This window comes from Naumovozyma dairenensis, chromosome 1 (genome assembly GCF_000227115.2).
Source record: "Naumovozyma dairenensis CBS 421 chromosome 1, complete genome".
Taxonomy (NCBI): domain Eukaryota; kingdom Fungi; phylum Ascomycota; class Saccharomycetes; order Saccharomycetales; family Saccharomycetaceae; genus Naumovozyma; species Naumovozyma dairenensis.
The window spans coordinates 280-18,788 of record NC_016479.1 but is presented as its reverse complement, the minus strand read 5'-3'; the positions used below and the strand labels follow the sequence as shown (position 1 = coordinate 18,788).

General features: G+C 32.6%; 10 protein-coding genes across 10 annotated transcripts; 6 read left to right on the top strand and 4 right to left on the bottom strand.

Annotated features, from left to right (window-relative positions):
* Window positions 1-1,242: 1,242 nt before the first annotated feature.
* Window positions 1,243-1,758, top strand: NDAI0A00190 (uncharacterized protein; the record flags this gene model as incomplete). The annotated part of the gene is made up of 1 exon (XM_003667374.1): window positions 1,243-1,758. One exon carries the CDS (start codon window positions 1,243-1,245, stop codon window positions 1,756-1,758), a length of 516 nt encoding a protein of 171 aa, XP_003667422.1.
* Window positions 1,759-1,874: 116 nt separating this feature from the next.
* PRD1 (metalloendopeptidase) lies at window positions 1,875-4,097 on the bottom strand (the record flags this gene model as incomplete). Its single annotated transcript, XM_003667373.1, has 1 exon — window positions 1,875-4,097. One exon carries the CDS (start codon window positions 4,095-4,097, stop codon window positions 1,875-1,877), a length of 2,223 nt encoding a protein of 740 aa, XP_003667421.1.
* Window positions 4,098-4,523: 426 nt separating this feature from the next.
* MIC10 (Mic10p) lies at window positions 4,524-4,814 on the top strand (the record flags this gene model as incomplete). Its single annotated transcript, XM_003667372.1, has 1 exon — window positions 4,524-4,814. One exon carries the CDS (start codon window positions 4,524-4,526, stop codon window positions 4,812-4,814), a length of 291 nt encoding a protein of 96 aa, XP_003667420.1.
* A 205-nt stretch (window positions 4,815-5,019) lies between these two features.
* On the bottom strand, window positions 5,020-5,391 carry ADF1 (Adf1p; the record flags this gene model as incomplete). The annotated part of the gene is made up of 1 exon (XM_003667371.1): window positions 5,020-5,391. One exon carries the CDS (start codon window positions 5,389-5,391, stop codon window positions 5,020-5,022), a length of 372 nt encoding a protein of 123 aa, XP_003667419.1.
* Window positions 5,392-5,795: 404 nt separating this feature from the next.
* On the top strand, window positions 5,796-6,749 carry KRR1 (ribosome biosynthesis protein KRR1; the record flags this gene model as incomplete). Its single annotated transcript, XM_003667370.1, has 1 exon — window positions 5,796-6,749. One exon carries the CDS (start codon window positions 5,796-5,798, stop codon window positions 6,747-6,749), a length of 954 nt encoding a protein of 317 aa, XP_003667418.1.
* A 391-nt stretch (window positions 6,750-7,140) lies between these two features.
* On the top strand, window positions 7,141-10,416 carry MRC1 (chromatin-modulating protein MRC1; the record flags this gene model as incomplete). Its single annotated transcript, XM_003667369.1, has 1 exon — window positions 7,141-10,416. One exon carries the CDS (start codon window positions 7,141-7,143, stop codon window positions 10,414-10,416), a length of 3,276 nt encoding a protein of 1,091 aa, XP_003667417.1.
* A 242-nt stretch (window positions 10,417-10,658) lies between these two features.
* VAC17 (Vac17p) lies at window positions 10,659-12,095 on the bottom strand (the record flags this gene model as incomplete). Its single annotated transcript, XM_003667368.1, has 1 exon — window positions 10,659-12,095. One exon carries the CDS (start codon window positions 12,093-12,095, stop codon window positions 10,659-10,661), a length of 1,437 nt encoding a protein of 478 aa, XP_003667416.1.
* Window positions 12,096-13,003: 908 nt separating this feature from the next.
* On the top strand, window positions 13,004-14,137 carry CHA1 (L-serine/L-threonine ammonia-lyase CHA1; the record flags this gene model as incomplete). The annotated part of the gene is made up of 1 exon (XM_003667367.1): window positions 13,004-14,137. The coding sequence occupies one exon, from the start codon at window positions 13,004-13,006 to the stop codon at window positions 14,135-14,137; it is 1,134 nt and encodes a 377-aa protein (XP_003667415.1).
* Window positions 14,138-16,569: 2,432 nt separating this feature from the next.
* HMLALPHA2 (homeodomain mating type protein alpha2) lies at window positions 16,570-17,205 on the bottom strand (the record flags this gene model as incomplete). The annotated part of the gene is made up of 1 exon (XM_003667366.1): window positions 16,570-17,205. The coding sequence occupies one exon, from the start codon at window positions 17,203-17,205 to the stop codon at window positions 16,570-16,572; it is 636 nt and encodes a 211-aa protein (XP_003667414.1).
* A 393-nt stretch (window positions 17,206-17,598) lies between these two features.
* HMLALPHA1 (transcriptional co-activator mating type protein alpha) lies at window positions 17,599-18,006 on the top strand (the record flags this gene model as incomplete). Its single annotated transcript, XM_003667365.1, has 1 exon — window positions 17,599-18,006. One exon carries the CDS (start codon window positions 17,599-17,601, stop codon window positions 18,004-18,006), a length of 408 nt encoding a protein of 135 aa, XP_003667413.1.
* Between the last annotated feature and the right edge of the window lie 503 nt (window positions 18,007-18,509).

The window sequence follows — 18,509 nt, the reverse complement described above, 5'->3', positions numbered from 1 at the left end:
ATGTAAGAAAGAGGAAACGAGACGCAAACGGTGAAAATAAATATTTCCGACCCCTGGGTGTAAGGACGTTAGCTTCTGATTGGTTCAAATTGGAAAACCCCCCCCGGGTAATAGTAAAAAAAGTCACGATCTGCTGGCTATTTTGGCCCCGCTTCGGGCCAAGTTTTTGGAATTTGTAAAATAAAGCACTAAGTAAAAATGGAGTAAACAGCAGAAAATACATAAAAGTTAGTATAGTTTCTATGGAAAGCTTATGAGATATTACCATAGTTGCATAGCTGCGATCAATGGCTATCGAATGATACTATTTTTAATACGGTTAGAATTTTTTTGTCACCAATGTAGCTGTTAAAGGCTTGAACTCCTTGTTATTTTTGCCACCGTGTTACAGCGAAGGGACCAGTTAAAAAGCGGGCCCGCAAAATGTAGAGGGTTCAGAGCAAACCCTACTCACAGAAGCCGGAGCTGCCATGGTTCCCCGAAGAACTAAACCCTAAGATCGTTCGCAAAAGGAAAGGAAGACTAATTAAGGCAGATAGAAGAACTTCCCTGAGAAGTGGGCATGGGATGGCCTTTTATACTTGATACTCAATCAGAGAGATATTTTAATCATTGTGTATAACTTAAAGTGGCTAATCTGTATACTTTTTCCTTATCAATGATTTTTGAATGTGCGCTTGTGTTCTGATGGTAACCGCCTAACTTTCACTTTCATAGTGGTCAAATTTCTTTACTAATCATTATAGATAGTATTAGCAGTACCAATTCTTTCGTTCAAACTGTTAATCTCCATATATAATAGAAGATCCATTTGAGTTCATTGAATGGTTGTGAATATAACTGTGTTGTTGTTTCCTTCTTTTGTGCTTGGAGTATGGAGAGGTGTATAAGTAAGAAGAAGAAGAGGAACCGGAATGAACATACAGTCAAAACTTTTTAGCGCAGCGCAGCGGAGTCTTCCTCCATGTTATGTTCAGGTCCGCTTTTCTTGAAATTTCCTACTTCGAATAGTCGATGATGATTGAACTTCCACGTACATACGGACCAATGCAGTGGAAGCCAAAGTGAAGATGAATCATGCTCCATAGGAGTGAAGGTAATGAATGAGCCATCAGAATTCAACTGTGTTTTTAGTGTGTGTCTTAGAAAAAAGCATCTCATTGAAGTAACATTTTCTATCAAGGAGTAGAAAACTAGCTCAATTCAAGGAAGCAAGACAGTTGCTCTTTTGCAGATGGTTATATGAGAAGAACCATGGAGGATAGCATAATTGGAGGCTTAGAATATATTTGCAATATCTTTGATAACGTATACCTATTAAAAAGTCTAGGTATCATAAGTGAAAACAATCTCTTATATAGAAATTTAAATAAGGGAAATTTTGGTTCGAAAATATGGTTTGTCACATTAATATTAACAACAAGGAAATTGGTTCATCAATTGATAAGGGCTGTCAAGGCAAGAATTAGATTAGTCAAAGAAAGAAAAAATTCGAAACGTATTACCAGGAATGAGAACCTGGTCTCTAGTGTCTTACATGAAAAACTGGATATAGGAATTAAAAAATGCTCTTCGATGATAATGGATTTATTACTGGAATTGTTTCAAACGTTGGTCTATTTATTCCTTGTTTCAATCAATATATTTAAGTTAAAATTCTCAGATAAAATGGTATACGTTTTAGAACATTTGTCAAATCTGCTAGTATTAATAAGAATGTTTTCGGCAAAATCTAACGGCGAAGTATTAGCTATCTAGAATCAATTATTTTAACGGTTTCGGACATTTTCTTTAATTAGGGGTTTTTGATGTATATTGAATTTGAGACATGAAATATATACGTATATCTATATTATTTTAGAGACGACGTAAAATTATAAACCTAATTCTTTTAAGAATGGTTTGTTTGATGGTTCTCTTCCTAAAAATTCTAATAAATTGTCATTTATTTCATATAAGCCACCCTTTGCCAAAATCAAATCTCTATATTTGATACCGACGCTGACATCTAATGGATTTGGAGCAAATTTAGTATGATACATATCAGCTGCGAAAACTTCAGCCCACATATAACCATAATAACCTGCTGAATATGAATCTGAAATAATATGTCCAAATGAATTATAACCCTTAGTAAAATTTTCTCCATTCTCAACTAGACAAATCTCTTCTCTTGATTCATTCCATAATTTTAACAAATCTAAATTTTCTATATCCTTTGTCGTATGAACTGTCATATCAAATAAACCAAAATGTAATTGTCTTAATGCAAACAGTGCACCATTTACATGTTTAGTTGATATTAATGAATCCAATAAATCTTCAGGGATTTTTTCACCAGTCTTATAATGTTTAGATAGGGATAATAATTCATTTTTATTCCAAGTCCAAAATTCTAACATTTGAGATGGTGCTTCAACAAAATCCCATGGGACAGATCCAGGTCCATTAAATCTAGCAGCTTTATTTTGACCAACCAGATCATGAATACCATGGCCTAATTCATGGAAAAAAGTAGTAATTTCAGAATGCTTTAATAAAGCAGGTTTATTCTTTGTTGGTTTGGAGAAATTACAAACTAAGGCAGTGACAGGATATGATCTTTTATTTTCCTCGGTGATATATGAAGAAGCAATTCCGAAATTGGCTGCATGTCCGTATTTACCATCTCTTGGATATAAATCGAAATATATCCATCCAACAAATGCTGGGTTTGCTCTATCATCCATGTTCCAAACAGATAATTGTTTAACATCTGGATGCCATACATTTTTAGCCAATGGATCTGTCTCTTCAATAAATTTCAAATTTAATACTGTTTCATAAATTTTTAACATTCCATCGATAGTGGATTCCAATGGATAATATTCTGAGATTTTTTCAATGTCAACATTGAAGTTATCCTTTAAATACTTATTATCATAATATCTATGATCCCAAATATAATAGTGACCATCATATGGGATACCTAATTCTTCACATTCCTTTTTTTTCAAATCTTTTAAAATTTTAATTTCCTTTTCAGCTAATGGTTTTAATTTTTCTTTCAAATCATTTAAAAACTTTAATACAGTTTCTTGATTTTTAGCCATTTTAATATCAAGATTATAATTAGCGTAAGTTGAATAACCTAATGTATTCGCCAATTCCTTCCTCAATTTCAATACATTACATAGCAATTTCTCATTTTCTGGTACTTTATTTTGATCACCTAAGAAAGCGATTTTTCTTGTTTTAGGGTTTTTGGCAGTTTTTAAAACTGGGAAAATATCAGGATACTTGAAAGTGACTTTATACTTTTTCTCATTAGTTTTTGGATCAATAAATTTTTCAAATTGATCCATTACTGTTTCTGAAACACCATCTAATTCTTCCTTAGTAAAACTAACATATTCATTTTGTTCACCTAAATTACTTGAGAAAGTTAATGCATCTGCACTGATTTTTCCCTTAATATATTTAAGCTGGTAATTTCTTTCAGATTTCAACCCATTACGTAAGGAATCTTTGTGAATTTTTTCAATAAATTTATAAGTTTCAAATTGATGGTTTTTCAAAAAATCATCATCATTTTGAACAGTTTCCCACACTTTTTCAAATTGTTCCCATATTTCCCATCTCAATGAAGTTAGAATATCATGATCTTCCAATAATCTAGTTGCTTCCAATGATGCGTCTCTAATTTTTTTATCAGCAGATACATGTTGTAAGAAAGTCAATTGATTAATTAATAATCCCATTTTATTTTCATAATTCATATATGGGATAATAAGGTTTTCAATTGATGGAGATTCGATTTCAGAAATGGAATTATAATATTTATTTGTTTTCTCAATATAAGATTTAGTTTCATCGAGGATTTGCTTTGGCGTCCATGTCCAATCTGGAACAGTATTAGCTGGTGCAATAAATCCATGCTTATTGTTAACGGTATTGTTAGTCATGATAATGTTGTTAGGAGAGTAAGTTCTCTTTGATTGTATGATATTGATTAGTGACACAGATACGACAGGGACCACAATTGATGATACGATTAACTTTTTCCTACTTGAAATTTGGTTAAAGAGAGATTTAGTTAATCCGGTGGACCAAATCATAAAGCGTTTGGTAACGAAGAGCTTCGATCATTTTCTCATTATATTCAAAATATCTTTAGACATACGTAGAATCCTTTAAAAATTGCCACTGAAATAAGAAAACCTTACTGTTAAAGGGAAGGTTTCATTTTTTAAATTTCCTCGAAGATAGGTCTAAAATGGATGTATCAGGGTACCGAGGTCAAGCCCTTTTATAACTCGTTCGGCCCTACATCCTTCAACAAAAACGAAATGAATTTCGAAATATTAAACGTTGATTAGTTCAAATTCCTTACTGTAGTTTAGTTAATAAATTGAATGGAATTTATCTCGCTCGACTGGTCCCCTTTTTCAAATAGTGGTTCAAAGTTACATAGCAACAAGAACAGAACCAAGTACCAAGATACCCTGTGGGAACACAACTAAATCCTCGAAAACTAAATAATCATGTCGGAACAAGTAAATAAGACAGAACACCAAAATGCAGTCGCACCACCACAACAGCAACTGGCCACAATTGATAAATCTATCTTAAATGATAAATGGGATATAGTGTTGTCTAATACATTAGTGAAAGTTGGATTAGGCTTTGGTGTTGGTGTAGTCACTTCTGTGATCTTCTTCAAACGTCGTACTTTCCCTGTATGGTTAGGCATAGGATTTGGAGCTGGTAGGGGTTATGCAGAAGGTGACGCTATATTCCGTTCTTCTGCAGGTATAAGATCTGTCAACGTGTAAAAAAAGACACTATAATAAGACGTATATTCTATTTATATTCAAACACTCTAATGACCGGGCCAATGATAAACAATAAAAAACGAAATAAAAAGGCAATGATTAACTAGTGCCCGTAGTTATTATTATTACATACATTACATTATAACGTAATTTATATAATTTGTATCCCCTTCCATGTATTTATGTAATCTAATAAAGCAAACATTCAAAACTTGAACCCAGATATCATTTCAATTTGTCTTAACATATCATCATTTACCTGTTTCTTTTCTGTTTGTATTCTATTATTAGCCTCTATATCTTTCTTTTGATCATTTAACAAGTCATGTGCACTTAACGATGAACCCTTTCGAAGAGAATCTTGTTTCTGCTTTATTGGTGACATCGATTGAGAATTCAATTCTGATACATTCATATGAAGCGAACTTTCTTTATTAAACATGGCCACTTTTATCTTATTCTTCTTCCTGTCTGACTGTTTTATAACATTATTCTTATTAGTATGATTCTTAGGTTTCCTTATTTTACGACCAGTGGGGAGTCTTCTTCTGTGTAAACTATTCGATCTAGCTGCCATAGGTGTGATATATCTCGTTAAAGGAGAGAGACTTTGTTTATTGCACTATCTGTTACAACAAAGTATTGTTGATATAATTGAACTACTGTAACTTTTTCACTGTACGTATGTATATCTACGTATGTAGTTAACTTTTCTGTGTGTCTCATCCATGTAAATGATTTTTCCTGTCTCTTATAAATTTGCCGGAAGCTCATCGGAAAATTTTCACAATAGAAAGAAATTCTACAAAGTATAAACTACAAACTACGTACGTACTAAGTAAGAGTGAAAAGTTATGCAAACTACGATCCATCATTAAAAGTTTTTCATTTTGTTACATATACCAAAACTATTCATAATCGCAAAATAGATTATTATCTCACCAAGAGGAAAAATACAAATAAACAAACACATAACAAAGAATGGTATCGACTCACAATAGAGATAAACCTTGGGATACAGAAGAGATTAATAAATGGAAAATAGAAGAATTTAAACCTGAAGATAACGCATCTGGTTTACCCTTTGCTGAAGAGTCAAGTTTCATGACACTTTTCCCCAAATATAGAGAAACATATTTAAAATCTGTTTGGAATGATGTTACTAGAGCTTTAAATACACATAATTTAGCATGTGTCTTGGATTTAGTTGAAGGCTCCATGACTGTAAAGACAACAAGAAAGACTTATGATCCAGCTATCATCTTGAAAGCTCGTGATTTAATTAAACTTCTGGCAAGATCTGTCCCATTCCCACAAGCTGTCAAAATTTTGGAAGATGATATGGCTTGTGATGTTATTAAGATTGGTAATTTCGTCACAAATAAGGAAAGATTCGTGAAAAGAAGACAACGTTTAGTTGGACCAAATGGTAACACTTTAAAGGCTTTGGAGTTATTGACTAAATGTTATATATTGGTTCAAGGTAATACTGTCAGTGTAATGGGACCATTTAAAGGTTTAAAAGAAGTTCGTCGTGTTGTAGAAGATTGTATGAAAAATATTCATCCAATTTATCATATTAAAGAGTTAATGATCAAGAGAGAATTGGCTAAGAAACCAGAATTGGCAAATGAAGATTGGTCTAGATTCTTACCCATGTTTAAAAAGAGAAATGTTGCTCGTAAGAAGCCAAAGAAAGTTAAAAAGGAAAAGAAAATTTATACTCCATTCCCACCTGCTCAATTACCTAGAAAGGTTGATTTGGAAATTGAAAGTGGTGAATATTTCTTGAGTAAAAGAGAAAAGGAAATGAAGAAATTAAATGAACGTAGGGAACAACAAGCTGAAAAGCAAGTTGAAAAGGAAACAGAAAGAAATAAAGATTACGTTGCTCCATCAGAACCAACATATAAAAGTTCAAACAAATCCAAGTAAAATTAGGTAAACCCATTATCATATGGTTTTTTTGTATACAAAAATATTTCTAAACATTCAATAAATATATATATATATATATATAAACCAGTCCATTATCATCGAGATCTCCATATAATGTTCTGATTTCTGATTATCATTTTCTGGAGGTTAACGCGTCTTTTTTTATTATAAACAGGAAATTGTTACGCGTTTGTATACACTTTTGTGAAAACTTATACCTTTTTGTTTTTCTACGTTAATCCTGTCATGAAAGAACCCAGCATATATTTAACGATATCATTATTGGTATTATACACTCGAATGGAACTTCTATCTATCCAATATTTTTTTATATCACAAATTGACTCTATCCCTTCAGAAATAATTAGCGAACTGGAAAGGAAAAAAAATGGACTCATTAATCGATGATTTGAAACCAGTAACGAAAGTAAGGAAAACAACCTACAATAAAAAATCATTGGATCCATCCATTGAAGAGCAAGAAGAGGACGGTATTCTTACTGATGTTACCAGTGGTGGAAATGTAACACCAACTATTCTTGGAACAGGATTCCTATTTAAGAATTCAACAATTGATAAAGTTAGGGCTAGGTTATCAGGAAAGAATTACATCGAACAAGAAAAGACACCACTAGCATCAAGTGAACAAGAGACTCAAATAATAACAAATCTGTATACAAATGGTGAAGATTTGGAAAAAGATCTTATAAAACACATTCCTGTAAGTCAAACACAGCCAATTACTAATACTGGTGAAAGAACTCAACTAGAACAAGAAATTAAAGTTACAATAGATAATGATTCGAATGAGATGCCCACTCAAGTTATTGGAAGTACTGAAAGAGATGATGAGACAGCTGAAAGGACACAAATCGGTGAGGTTGCAACACAATTGATACCGGGAGATACATATGACAGAACGTCTACAATGCAAAAAACACAAGAACAATTGTTGAAGACACAAAGAATACCGCAAAATTCTCGAGATAACCACAATCAAACAAATATAATCAATGAAAGTTTTGGATCGGTACCATTCACCTTTACTCAAAAGATAAAAAACTTTGAAACAAATATAACGAACGAGAATGATGATTTCACAAATGGGTCAAAATCTCAGACTGTTTTGATATCCACTAATGTAGACAATGTTAGGGCAGAATATGTCGATGCTTCTTCTTCTTTACTACAGGCCACCGCGATAGCTGCAACAGTAAGAGATGACGGACCCTCATCAACTGCATTAGTTGGGACTGTAGCAGATGACAAACTTTCTTCAGGCTCCAATTTGGCAATACACAAATTTCAAAAGGAACTAGAGGAGGAAGAACAGTTAGCTAATAATTCTAAATACAAAGAATACAAGGGAATTTCAAAACCAATTCTCACAAATATAGTTAAGTTTACTAAAGATTCGTTCTTACAAGGATTCGATAATTCCTCTTCATCATCATCCGAGGAAGAAGGGGACAAAGTGAAAGAAACTAAAAGAAATGGAAAAGAGAATACGAGTTCAAATTCATACTCAACGAAGAACAACAATTCAACAGCTTCATCGGATGGTACCACTATAAAACCAAAAATAAAATCACCTAAGAAATTCTCCAAATTAAATACCCTGAGTAGATATGAAAATAAACTGAAAACTGTTTTAAATTCCAAAAATCAACTTCAATTAGGTTCTGACGATGAAAGTAGTGATGATACGGAAAATAGTTTACCTGTTTCGAGAACTTCTAAAGCAACCATATTAACTATAAAGGCTAGATTATCTAAACAAAAATCAAAGAAAAACGTACAGAAAGATGGTACAGTTAATACGAACTTAAATAAACTTTTCGAAAATTTAAAAAAATCTAGTAGGAAACAAATTTTAGAAAATCAAAGAGAACTTATTGAAAATAAAGGTCTAAATTTTGAAGATATTGAAATGGAGAAGGAATTAGTGGAAAATCTATTAGAACAAGAAATTAAAAGAAATCAAAAAATTAGACAACGTGAAAAAGAAAGGGAGGACAAAAAAAATAATGCCAATGATTCTGATAGTGTAAATGATAGTGATGTTGAATTTGATTTGAGTGCAAACGAGCAAGAAGAGCAAGAGTCTGATGCCGAACTTTCGGATGTATCAAAACCTGATATTGATGAGGAAGTTGTCTATCAAAGGAGAAATATAGACGAAGATGGAATACAAGATGAAGATGTTCTTGATAATGTGGATGCTGATGAGGAAGAAGAAGAGGCTCCATTACAATTATCAAAGCGTTCTAATGGTGTAACAGCAAAGATTATATCTGTATCCGAAGATGATGAAGACACTATTTCAAAAAGAAACGCCATAGATCTTGGAGCATATGGAGATAATTTGACAACTGCAAATGTGAAAAGCCAAGATGACGATGATCTTGAAGTTGACGACGACAAAAATGAAAATCTAGATACTCAACCGCTCGAATTAACAGAACAAGAACGTATTGATATAATTGAAGCGGAGAAGACGAAAATAAAAATGCAACAGGAGAAAATGAGACACAAAGAAAAAGAAATGATGAAGAAAGGTGTCACCAAGTTCTTTGAAATGGAAGCAGAAGAATCTGAAGATGAATGGCATGGTATTGGTGGTATTGATGGTGAAATGTCAGATGAATATGATTCTGATGTTGAAAAAATGATTGATGATTATTCGAAGGCAAATTTTGATCCCAATGAAATCCGTGAAATGCTTGCTGCAGAAAATAAAGAAATGGATTTGAATATGATCAATAAGATATTATATGACATTAAAAATGGTGGATTTAGGAAAAGGAAAAGAGGTGGATTAGAATTAGAATTAAGTGAAGATGAAGATGATGATGCGTTAAGAGAATATCATTTGAAAAGGAAAGAACTGATGAGGAAGAGGAGATTAGAACTTGGAGATGATGAAAAAAAATTGGTTAAAAATCCTAAATCTAAGGCTTTTTTTGAAAGTATGGTAGAGGATATTACCGATGATAAGAATGCCTTTAATGATGAACCGTTAGGGGAAACTTCCACGCAAGAAATCAATAATACACAAGACGATATGAAAGAAGAAGATGCCGCGGTCGTTAAGGAAAATGGAGATAGTAAGAGGATTAAAAAGAAAAAAACTATAATATCAGAAGAATTTGTTCAAAGGACTTTATCATTTTTGAAGAGTAGCAGAGAAGATGAAGAGTTTGCAATGAATGAAAATTTAGCCAAAGAACAACATGGTACCAAAGTTGAAAATCTATTGTCATTAAAGCAACAAAGTTCGATCAAAGTGTTTCAAAGTCCTAGTAATAACAGTTCCAAAGTTATTAAATTGGATGATATAAATAATGATGATGATGACGATGAGGATTCACCAATTGCCTTGTTTAAAGTTCCATCAATTTTGAAATCCTTCGGATCTAAAACAGATATTAATGAAAAGTTCCAAGATGGTAATAAGACCGTCACGATATCTAAAAGTTATAGAACAGTTGGTAGTTCGAAAGCATCCATTACCTATCTTGGTAAATCTAGGAAATTAATGGCTCCAACGCATAGTAAAATGAAACCATTAAGGTCTAGGGTAACCGATAATAATAAGATTACTAAAGGCGAACGAAATATTGGATCACTTTTTTCAACTGGTGATGATAGTTTTGAAAATTGATTTTTCTTATCTAAAGGTTACTATATATAACCCAGACAAAACAATATATTAGTTATAGACATTTATAAGTTCTTTATGCTTATTAATATGAACATGGGAAGTAGTGTTTTATTAGAAGTTCTATAAAATAAAGTTACAAGTATTATATTATGTTAAATATATATCTAGGTGACAACCCATTCCAAATCAGGTGGAAAGGAATAGAAGAACAAACACAGAAACAGTATATTATTATTTGGTTTTTAAAGGAGTAACTCAGTATTGAGTGCATCTTCTAAATCATCTAATGATATCGTATTATCATAGACAGGTTCTTTAATTGATATTGAATCCATAGTGTCATTAACATCAATATTATGTGCCCTTGATTGATTGACAAGGGGTATGTTATAGTTTCTTTTCCTATTAGTTGTTGTATTCGTTTCTGATGTTATCATATTAAAACGATTTAAAAAGTTCCAATTTCCGAAAAATGATGAAGTTGACGTTTGATTTATTGTATGGTCTCTCAATTGATTGTTCCTTCTTGATTGTGTTCTTGTCTTAGTACGAGTCTGGATATTACGATTATTATTTCTTGGAATCGAAGATGTAACAAATGATGATAGTAAATCTTTTGAAGTTTTGCCTTGTGAACTTCTTGCAAAGATTGGGTTTGAAGTAACATGGATACTTTGCATAGATGGTCTCCTTATTGAGCTATATAATGGTAATTTTGAGTTGAAAGTTAAATTATTATTGTTATCAATTAAAGGTGTCGATGAGATCTTTTGAGATAATATACTTTCATGAGAATTATAACGTCGAAGAGGGGTAAAATCGTCATCATTTCTTTTGATTGTTCCTTGAGAAATTACAGTAGCTTGATCAGAATTATTGTCAGTCAGGTATTCACCAGTTATTCTTGTTGCCGTTCCCATATTTGTACTATAGATGTTATCATCATCGTTGTCGAATATTCCGATGGATAACCTTTGTTGAGATTTAAAGAATTGATTTATAGTGTCATTTTCAAATTTTCTAATAGTATTGTAATTAGTATTGCGTGATGTATTTTTTTTGGTAGAGAAATCCTGAGATTTCATTAATCTAAGGTTTTGTTCATTTTGAGATATTGTGACATATGAAGATTTCTCAATGGGAGAAGATGGTAAAGAATTTGGGCGCTGTAAGTTTTCATCTTGCATAATGAGATCGTGATCATTATTAATAGTATTGCTTACTTTTTGGTCATTTTTTGTTCTCTTTATAATTTTTAAAGGTTTTGGTTCAAATGATTCCATACTACTTTTAGAGGAAGCGGTTTTGGAAGAATTTTCTGAAGAAGATGTAGTTTTATTTTTTTTCGATAAATCATTTAATTTCAAAGTAATTTGTTTAAATTCATATACTAGATTTTCGATATATTTCTGTTCATCTTGAGTGGAATCCAATTGATTGATATTGTGTAAGAATTTATCTCTAATATATTGAACTCTAACAATCAATGAGTTCAATTGAGCCAAATAGACGTTATACTGTTGATTATCAACGTGATCATATGTAATATTGTTACTATTGTTTAATGTTGATAACTCTTGCTGTTTTTTCTCACGTTGTATCCATAAATCTAATTGTAATATAGCTTCTTGTGACCGGATAAGTAATCTTTCTGTTATATCTTGTAATGTTGTTGACATGGATAAATGGAGCGATTACGACTGGATGGGGTGGTTACTTGACAAATGGACAAAAAAATTGTTGTTTACCTTTCGAGGAATTTTTATGTTTATGTTTATGTTTATGTTTATGTTTATGGATAAGGTTTATATTATATTGTATTTTGGAGAAGTAGTATTACCTTATCTATTGTTGCTGTGAGATAATATATGATCCTTGACAGTATTGTCTTATCCGGGGTCTGCTTGCATATCTGTATCTAACTTCATAATAATTTTTCACTTTTATGTATGCGCAAAGGCGGTCCAGTACACTTTAGTATAGTCCGTCTTCACTTGTTGCCATCACTGGTCTGCTACCCTTGAAATAGCATACGGGTAGATTATTCGAAAGTCTTCTTGCTACTCGCGGGCTAAGCGATGGGTAGACAGATAGATGATGTGGTGGAATTGTAATTCCACCTGTTAACAAAACTGTAAACATAAACCGTAAACAATACGGCATTTGAAGGAAAAGGCCCATCGGCGGCTATCTTATACTATTCTATGGTGGAGTTTGAATTCCACCATAGTATATATCTCCATCACATCACTACAAGTACACTACAATAGAGTAGTACTTACTCAACTCACCCATGAGACAATATCGTTCTTGAATGATGGATTAAGATAGGAAATATTAGCTGGTTGATACATACAATATATAGCCTCCTACATGAGATTATAGGAAAGAAAGCAAAAATAATGTATATAAAAGAGTTGTCTTGCCCATTGGTTATGTAATTATCCATTTTTTATTTTCATTTCTTTCTTTATTCCTTGCATCTCTGTCTTTATTCCCAATACATTCCATTTTTTACCTGCTGCTGTTGTTACTGCTCACTGTTTCATATCATCCGTTTATTATAACAATAACAAGCATAACAAAAATGTCCGTTGTTTACAACAAGACTCCATTGTTGCGCCAATTCTTCCAAAATAGTGTTGCTAAATCATCTGCTACTGCATCTGTCACCGCCACTCCACAGTTCTTCGTCAAATATGAATGTCTTCAGCCAAGTGGAAGTTTTAAAAGTAGAGGTATCGGGAATTTGATCTTAAAGAGTGCAATGAACATTAATAAAATAGGTCAAAAAACTCCACAAGTATTCGCGAGTTCTGGTGGGAACGCAGGTTTTGCTGCAGCTACTGCTTGTCAAAGATTATCTTTACCATGTACAGTAGTTGTACCTACCGCGACAAAGCAAAGAATGGTTGAAAAGATTAAATCAACAGGTGCTAACGTCATTATTAATGGTGCTCATTGGAAAGAAGCTGACATGTTTTTGAAAAATTCAATAATGAATAAAATTGACACAAATCATATTGAACCCATTTATGTTCATCCATTTGATAACCCATTAATTTGGGAGGGTCATGCCACTATGGTCGATGAAATAATGGATTCATTGAATGATCAAAATATTCCCATCAACAAAGTGAAAGGTATTGTTTGTAGTGTCGGTGGAGGTGGTCTTTATAATGGTATCATCCAAGGTTTACAAAAATATAATTTAGCTGATAAAATTCCAATTGTTGGTGTCGAAACTAAAGGTTGTCACGTTTTCAATACCTCTTTGAAATTGAATAAACAAATCGAATTCTCAAAGATAACTTCTATTGCTACATCCTTAGGAACTGCCAATATCTCTAAAAAGACTTTTGAATATGCTCAAAAATATAAGACTCGTTCTGTCGTCATTGAAGATAAAAATGTTATCGAAACTTGCTTGAAATATACTCAGGATTATAACATGGTCGTAGAGCCTGCTTGTGGTGCTTCAATTCATTTAGCTTATCATACTGATATCCTAGAAAAATCATTGGGTCATAAATTGAACTCTGATGATATAATATTAGTAATTGCATGTGGTGGCTCTTCAAATACTACTCATGATTTGGAGTCATTATTATTGAATATGAAAGCGGATGAAAAACAAAACCTAGATTCATCATCATCAACAATCCCAAATTTCATCGATACTGAAAATACTCAACATTTTCCAATTGACATTAGTGCTTAAAGTTGAATCTTAAATTCCATCCAGCAGTTGACGGTTTTCTTTGTTTGTCTTTTTGACGAATTTGTAATAGTTTTTCCTTTTCTTTTCCATTTCATTTCATCGCATTTCATATCGTACCTGTTCGATACATAAAGTCTTTACCATCATAATTTTTTATACATAGTTTTAATTTAGTAGATAAGAACATATACAAGAATCCTCTTTTTCGTTTTTCAGCTGTTTGCAGTAAGCTTTTTAAGTATTCTTCTGGGCAGATATCTTGTTTTGCAATGCTTTCCTTTGTTCGTTAATTCGTTCTTTCATTCTCGTTTCTCTTCGAATACATTCTGTAAAATCATATCCAGGTTAAAACAACAGCAGTGCTAGTCATGAACTATGTAGAAGAAACACATTCAATCTTTAAACAGGTGTACTACCAACAAGAAATAATGTGTATCGAAGCCAAACAACAACAACAACAACAACAACAACAACAACATAGATATCCCTATAATGACGGTTACATGAGTTTCTGTTAGGCAAGACTTCGGAATCTTACAAAAAAAGAGAACAAGGAAACAAGAGAACATGAGAACAAGAGAATACCAAAAGAGCAATGGATAGACAGATAATAGTCAATTATCCATTGAAGGAAGGATAAATCTTTCCAATTGTTCCAAATCGTTCATGATAGAATAAACATGCACTTCTTATTGTTTTAGTATAATTAATGATTGTTTGACAAATACGGTTATGTAGCCTCGTATTATAGAGAAACCCTCTTATCTGATTCTTTTCTGTTGATGTAAAAACAAAATTTTAAATGTGGGCAACAAATTCTATGAAGCTTTATATATGTAGTTGGAAATTCATTCATAGGTTGCACGTTCTTTATTCACTCAATTAGTATATAAGTAAATCATAAGGAAATAAGAACCATTTAACATTCTCAACGAAGCTTACTCCCATATATCATAATGTATTTTTAAGTACAGGAATGTATGGGCCATTTATTGTTTACTTTTGCTCCTGCAACAGCGAACAGGAAGAAGCTTAAGAATTTTTTTTCAAGGTATGGATCAACCGTTGGATAAACTTTTCTTATTTAATATTCAAGTTTATCTATTGATGCGTTCAAATATATGATATAAACTAAGCAAAGAGGATAATATACTTGGTATGATTTTCGTTATCCTTGATCGCTATACAATTATAATTATACTATAATCATTATAATAACTGATAATTAAATTATTATTTATATTATTAACAACTACTTATCTTATACAAGTCCTACCTTATATCTATAAACTTACGGTGGGTTTATATCAACTAGATCAATCCCATAACAAGCTATGTATTTGAATAAATATTCCGTAAAAAGTGAGGTTTTTTGCACAACCCAAACATGCTCAACATGCAAAAGATAGTGGTCCCTTCGGAAAAGTTTTCCGAAGGAAAAAAATTGGGGTGCTAGAGACACGGAAAAGTAAACATTGTTCCTACCCTCGAAAAATCTCAAAAACGTCTCTAATCTATTCCATTGTTTATTATTGCCCAATTGTATCGGGGTGTTAGTTACTATGAAATTGTTAGAAAACTCCTTAGTTTTATCATTCATATGTATTTTGATGGGAACGAAGTTCAATGATCCCTTTATGCATTGTTATCTTTGTTTACTTGAATTATACAATCAGATAAATCCGTATGTCCCCCCATCTATGTATGTCAATTTCTTAAATATTATCTCTATTTACTTCTAGTATAGCTCCTGTATGATAAGGAATAGCTTGACAGTTCATTAACCATGTAATGTTTACTGTCTATATATATCATGTTGTTGAGAGTAGTGTTCACGCGTTTTCGTGTTTCAAGTTCGTAATGTACCAGAAACTTCAATTTTTCCCCTTTCAGTAATAATGACCTGGTCGTATTCAGATTGGAAAAATTATTATAAGTAGCAAAGATCTATTATACAAATAGGCGGGTATATCCCCTCGTCTCAATCAATATACAATCCAACCACCGCTCACCCCCCCTCCTCAATAAACAATTATACATTGCAATGTTATTACAAGATAGTTTCAACGAAACTTCACAGGTATGTTTAAGTTCGGTAACCCTCTTGCAGTATTTCAAGATGACTAACCACAAGAAGTAGGATATTCTGAATTCGTCGCTTAGTTTGTTTAAGAAGAGTTTACTTCTTAAACAGGTGTATGAGAATTACTTGTACTATAGATCAAGGTCGCCTATCTCCAAGGAGAATAAACTATTGTTAGAAAATATTTTCCAGAAAAAGCCGTGGTTGAATACGAAAGAAAGGGAATTTGTTGCAAAATCCTGTGGAATGTCAGCATTGCAAGTCAGAGTGTGGGTATGTTTGATTGCTTCAGATTTATTTCTTTGTAAAAGTAAACATTACTTATTTAAGTATATACTCTTGTTTATTATTATTGACAACTTTGGGTATTTATTATTTCAACAATATCAGGTGATATTGACAATAATTTTTCTTTCCTCCTCCTGTTAGAGATCCAGTTCTTGATTTGTACTTTTGATAATTTAGTTTCTTCCATAAGCACTTTTAAATTCTTCGAATCTAAATACGGTTTTTGAATATGTGCTAGATACCAATGTTCCAACCGATTAACTTTTTCCTTTGGTAATCTGTGTCCCCTATGCGGCTTATTCTTTTCAGGAATCATCATATCCTGTGTAATAACATTAAATACGTACTTTGAATTTGTTTCCAACTCTTCTTCTTCTTTGACTTTCTTTTTCTCTACTTCTTCTGTTCCATTAAGTAGAACCATATCCTTAAGCACCTTTCCTAGCATTGAGGACAATTCATATGTTAATTGTATATTTGAACAATCCTTTGAAGTTAAGTTGGTAGACTGCGTCAAAGTAGATAGAAAGGAAACAATATTATGTAGTTGGATCTGGTATGATCCATCTACATTCTCTTTTGCAGTTGGGAATTTGGAACATATCGTCACTAATTGGTTATTGATCGAATCTAAATTGCTGGTCACTGGACCAGCAGTGGGTGGATTTAAAAGGTCGCTAATGGCTATCTTGTTCATTATTTTTGGTCGCACTCTTTTTTGGTTTTTATCCTCTTGCTAGTTCAGAAAATACCTTTCTCTTTTTATATTGTCGTTAACTTGTTTCATAATGTATGGGTTTTCAATTTGTAACGAGCTCTTCCCCTTCATGTAAAGAATTACATCAGGCAATATTCAAAATATTAATTGTTTCAGATTCTTCTATATTTTTTTAATATAGAAAAATATATATATATACTTGCTATATGAAATCCTATCAACTGCATAAATAAATAAATAAATCAACCAACCAAAAATGTCTACCCAAACTTTCAGCAACAAAATGGCAACCACGCCTTTATTTAGAATTAAAAAGAAAGATATTCGCCATATTAAAAGAAGAAGCCAAGCTAAATCATTAAGAGATGCCACATGTTTCAATATTATAGTTCAAAAGAAGAAGCCGGTGGTGGTTCCACCACCACCAAAATGGTTCCACCACCACCAAAATGGTTCCTGGATTCCATAAATTTCGAACATAATCCAACAACAAGACTCACTTACTTTCAAAAAGAGAGTATCCTAAGACCGTATCAGTCAAGATGTTACGCTAAGTCAATAAATGGATTTATGCTTTTCAGATCTTACTATTCACAGTACGGTAAAGGCCTTAAGCAAAGTCTTCTCTCACCTCTTTTATCAAAACTATGGAACGCACATGAAACCGATCAATTACTTTGGGACCAATTCGCGCAACAGTGTAATGCAATAGGGCATGAGGGGGGTATCTGTGAGGATGGGACGGGTATTTGCAAAGTGGTTTCTCTGTTCACACCGTAAGAGCAATAAACTGTCCAGTTTTTTTTATATATACATACACTTTTTATAAAACACCCTCTTTATTTAATACTTTTTCGATTTCAGTAAATAACCGTCTCACAACTTTACTAGATCCTTGCACTTTTGTAAACCCAATCAGACTATACTTGGATCCCTTAGGCTCTACCAGTAGTTCGAACAGTGTAGACCTTAACGAAAGTATATTGTCATTAGCTAATTTCCCGGTAATCTTCATTGCGGTATTGTCTGACCTCACGTCTTTTAATCCATACTGTGTCCATCCTTCCAACAACTTTCTCAATCCAGTATACAACTGTCGGGATCCTATGTTAACATATATCTCGTGATCGTAACCTTTTATTGTGGCGGAATTATTGGAGAACTTACGGAAAAACGAGACATTTCGTTTCTTTTCGGTTGTGCCGACCTTGTTCGGTGCGATCTCCTTTAATTGAGGTTCTGGTTTGACCTCACGTCTCTGTTTGGGATTGTTTATAGCAATA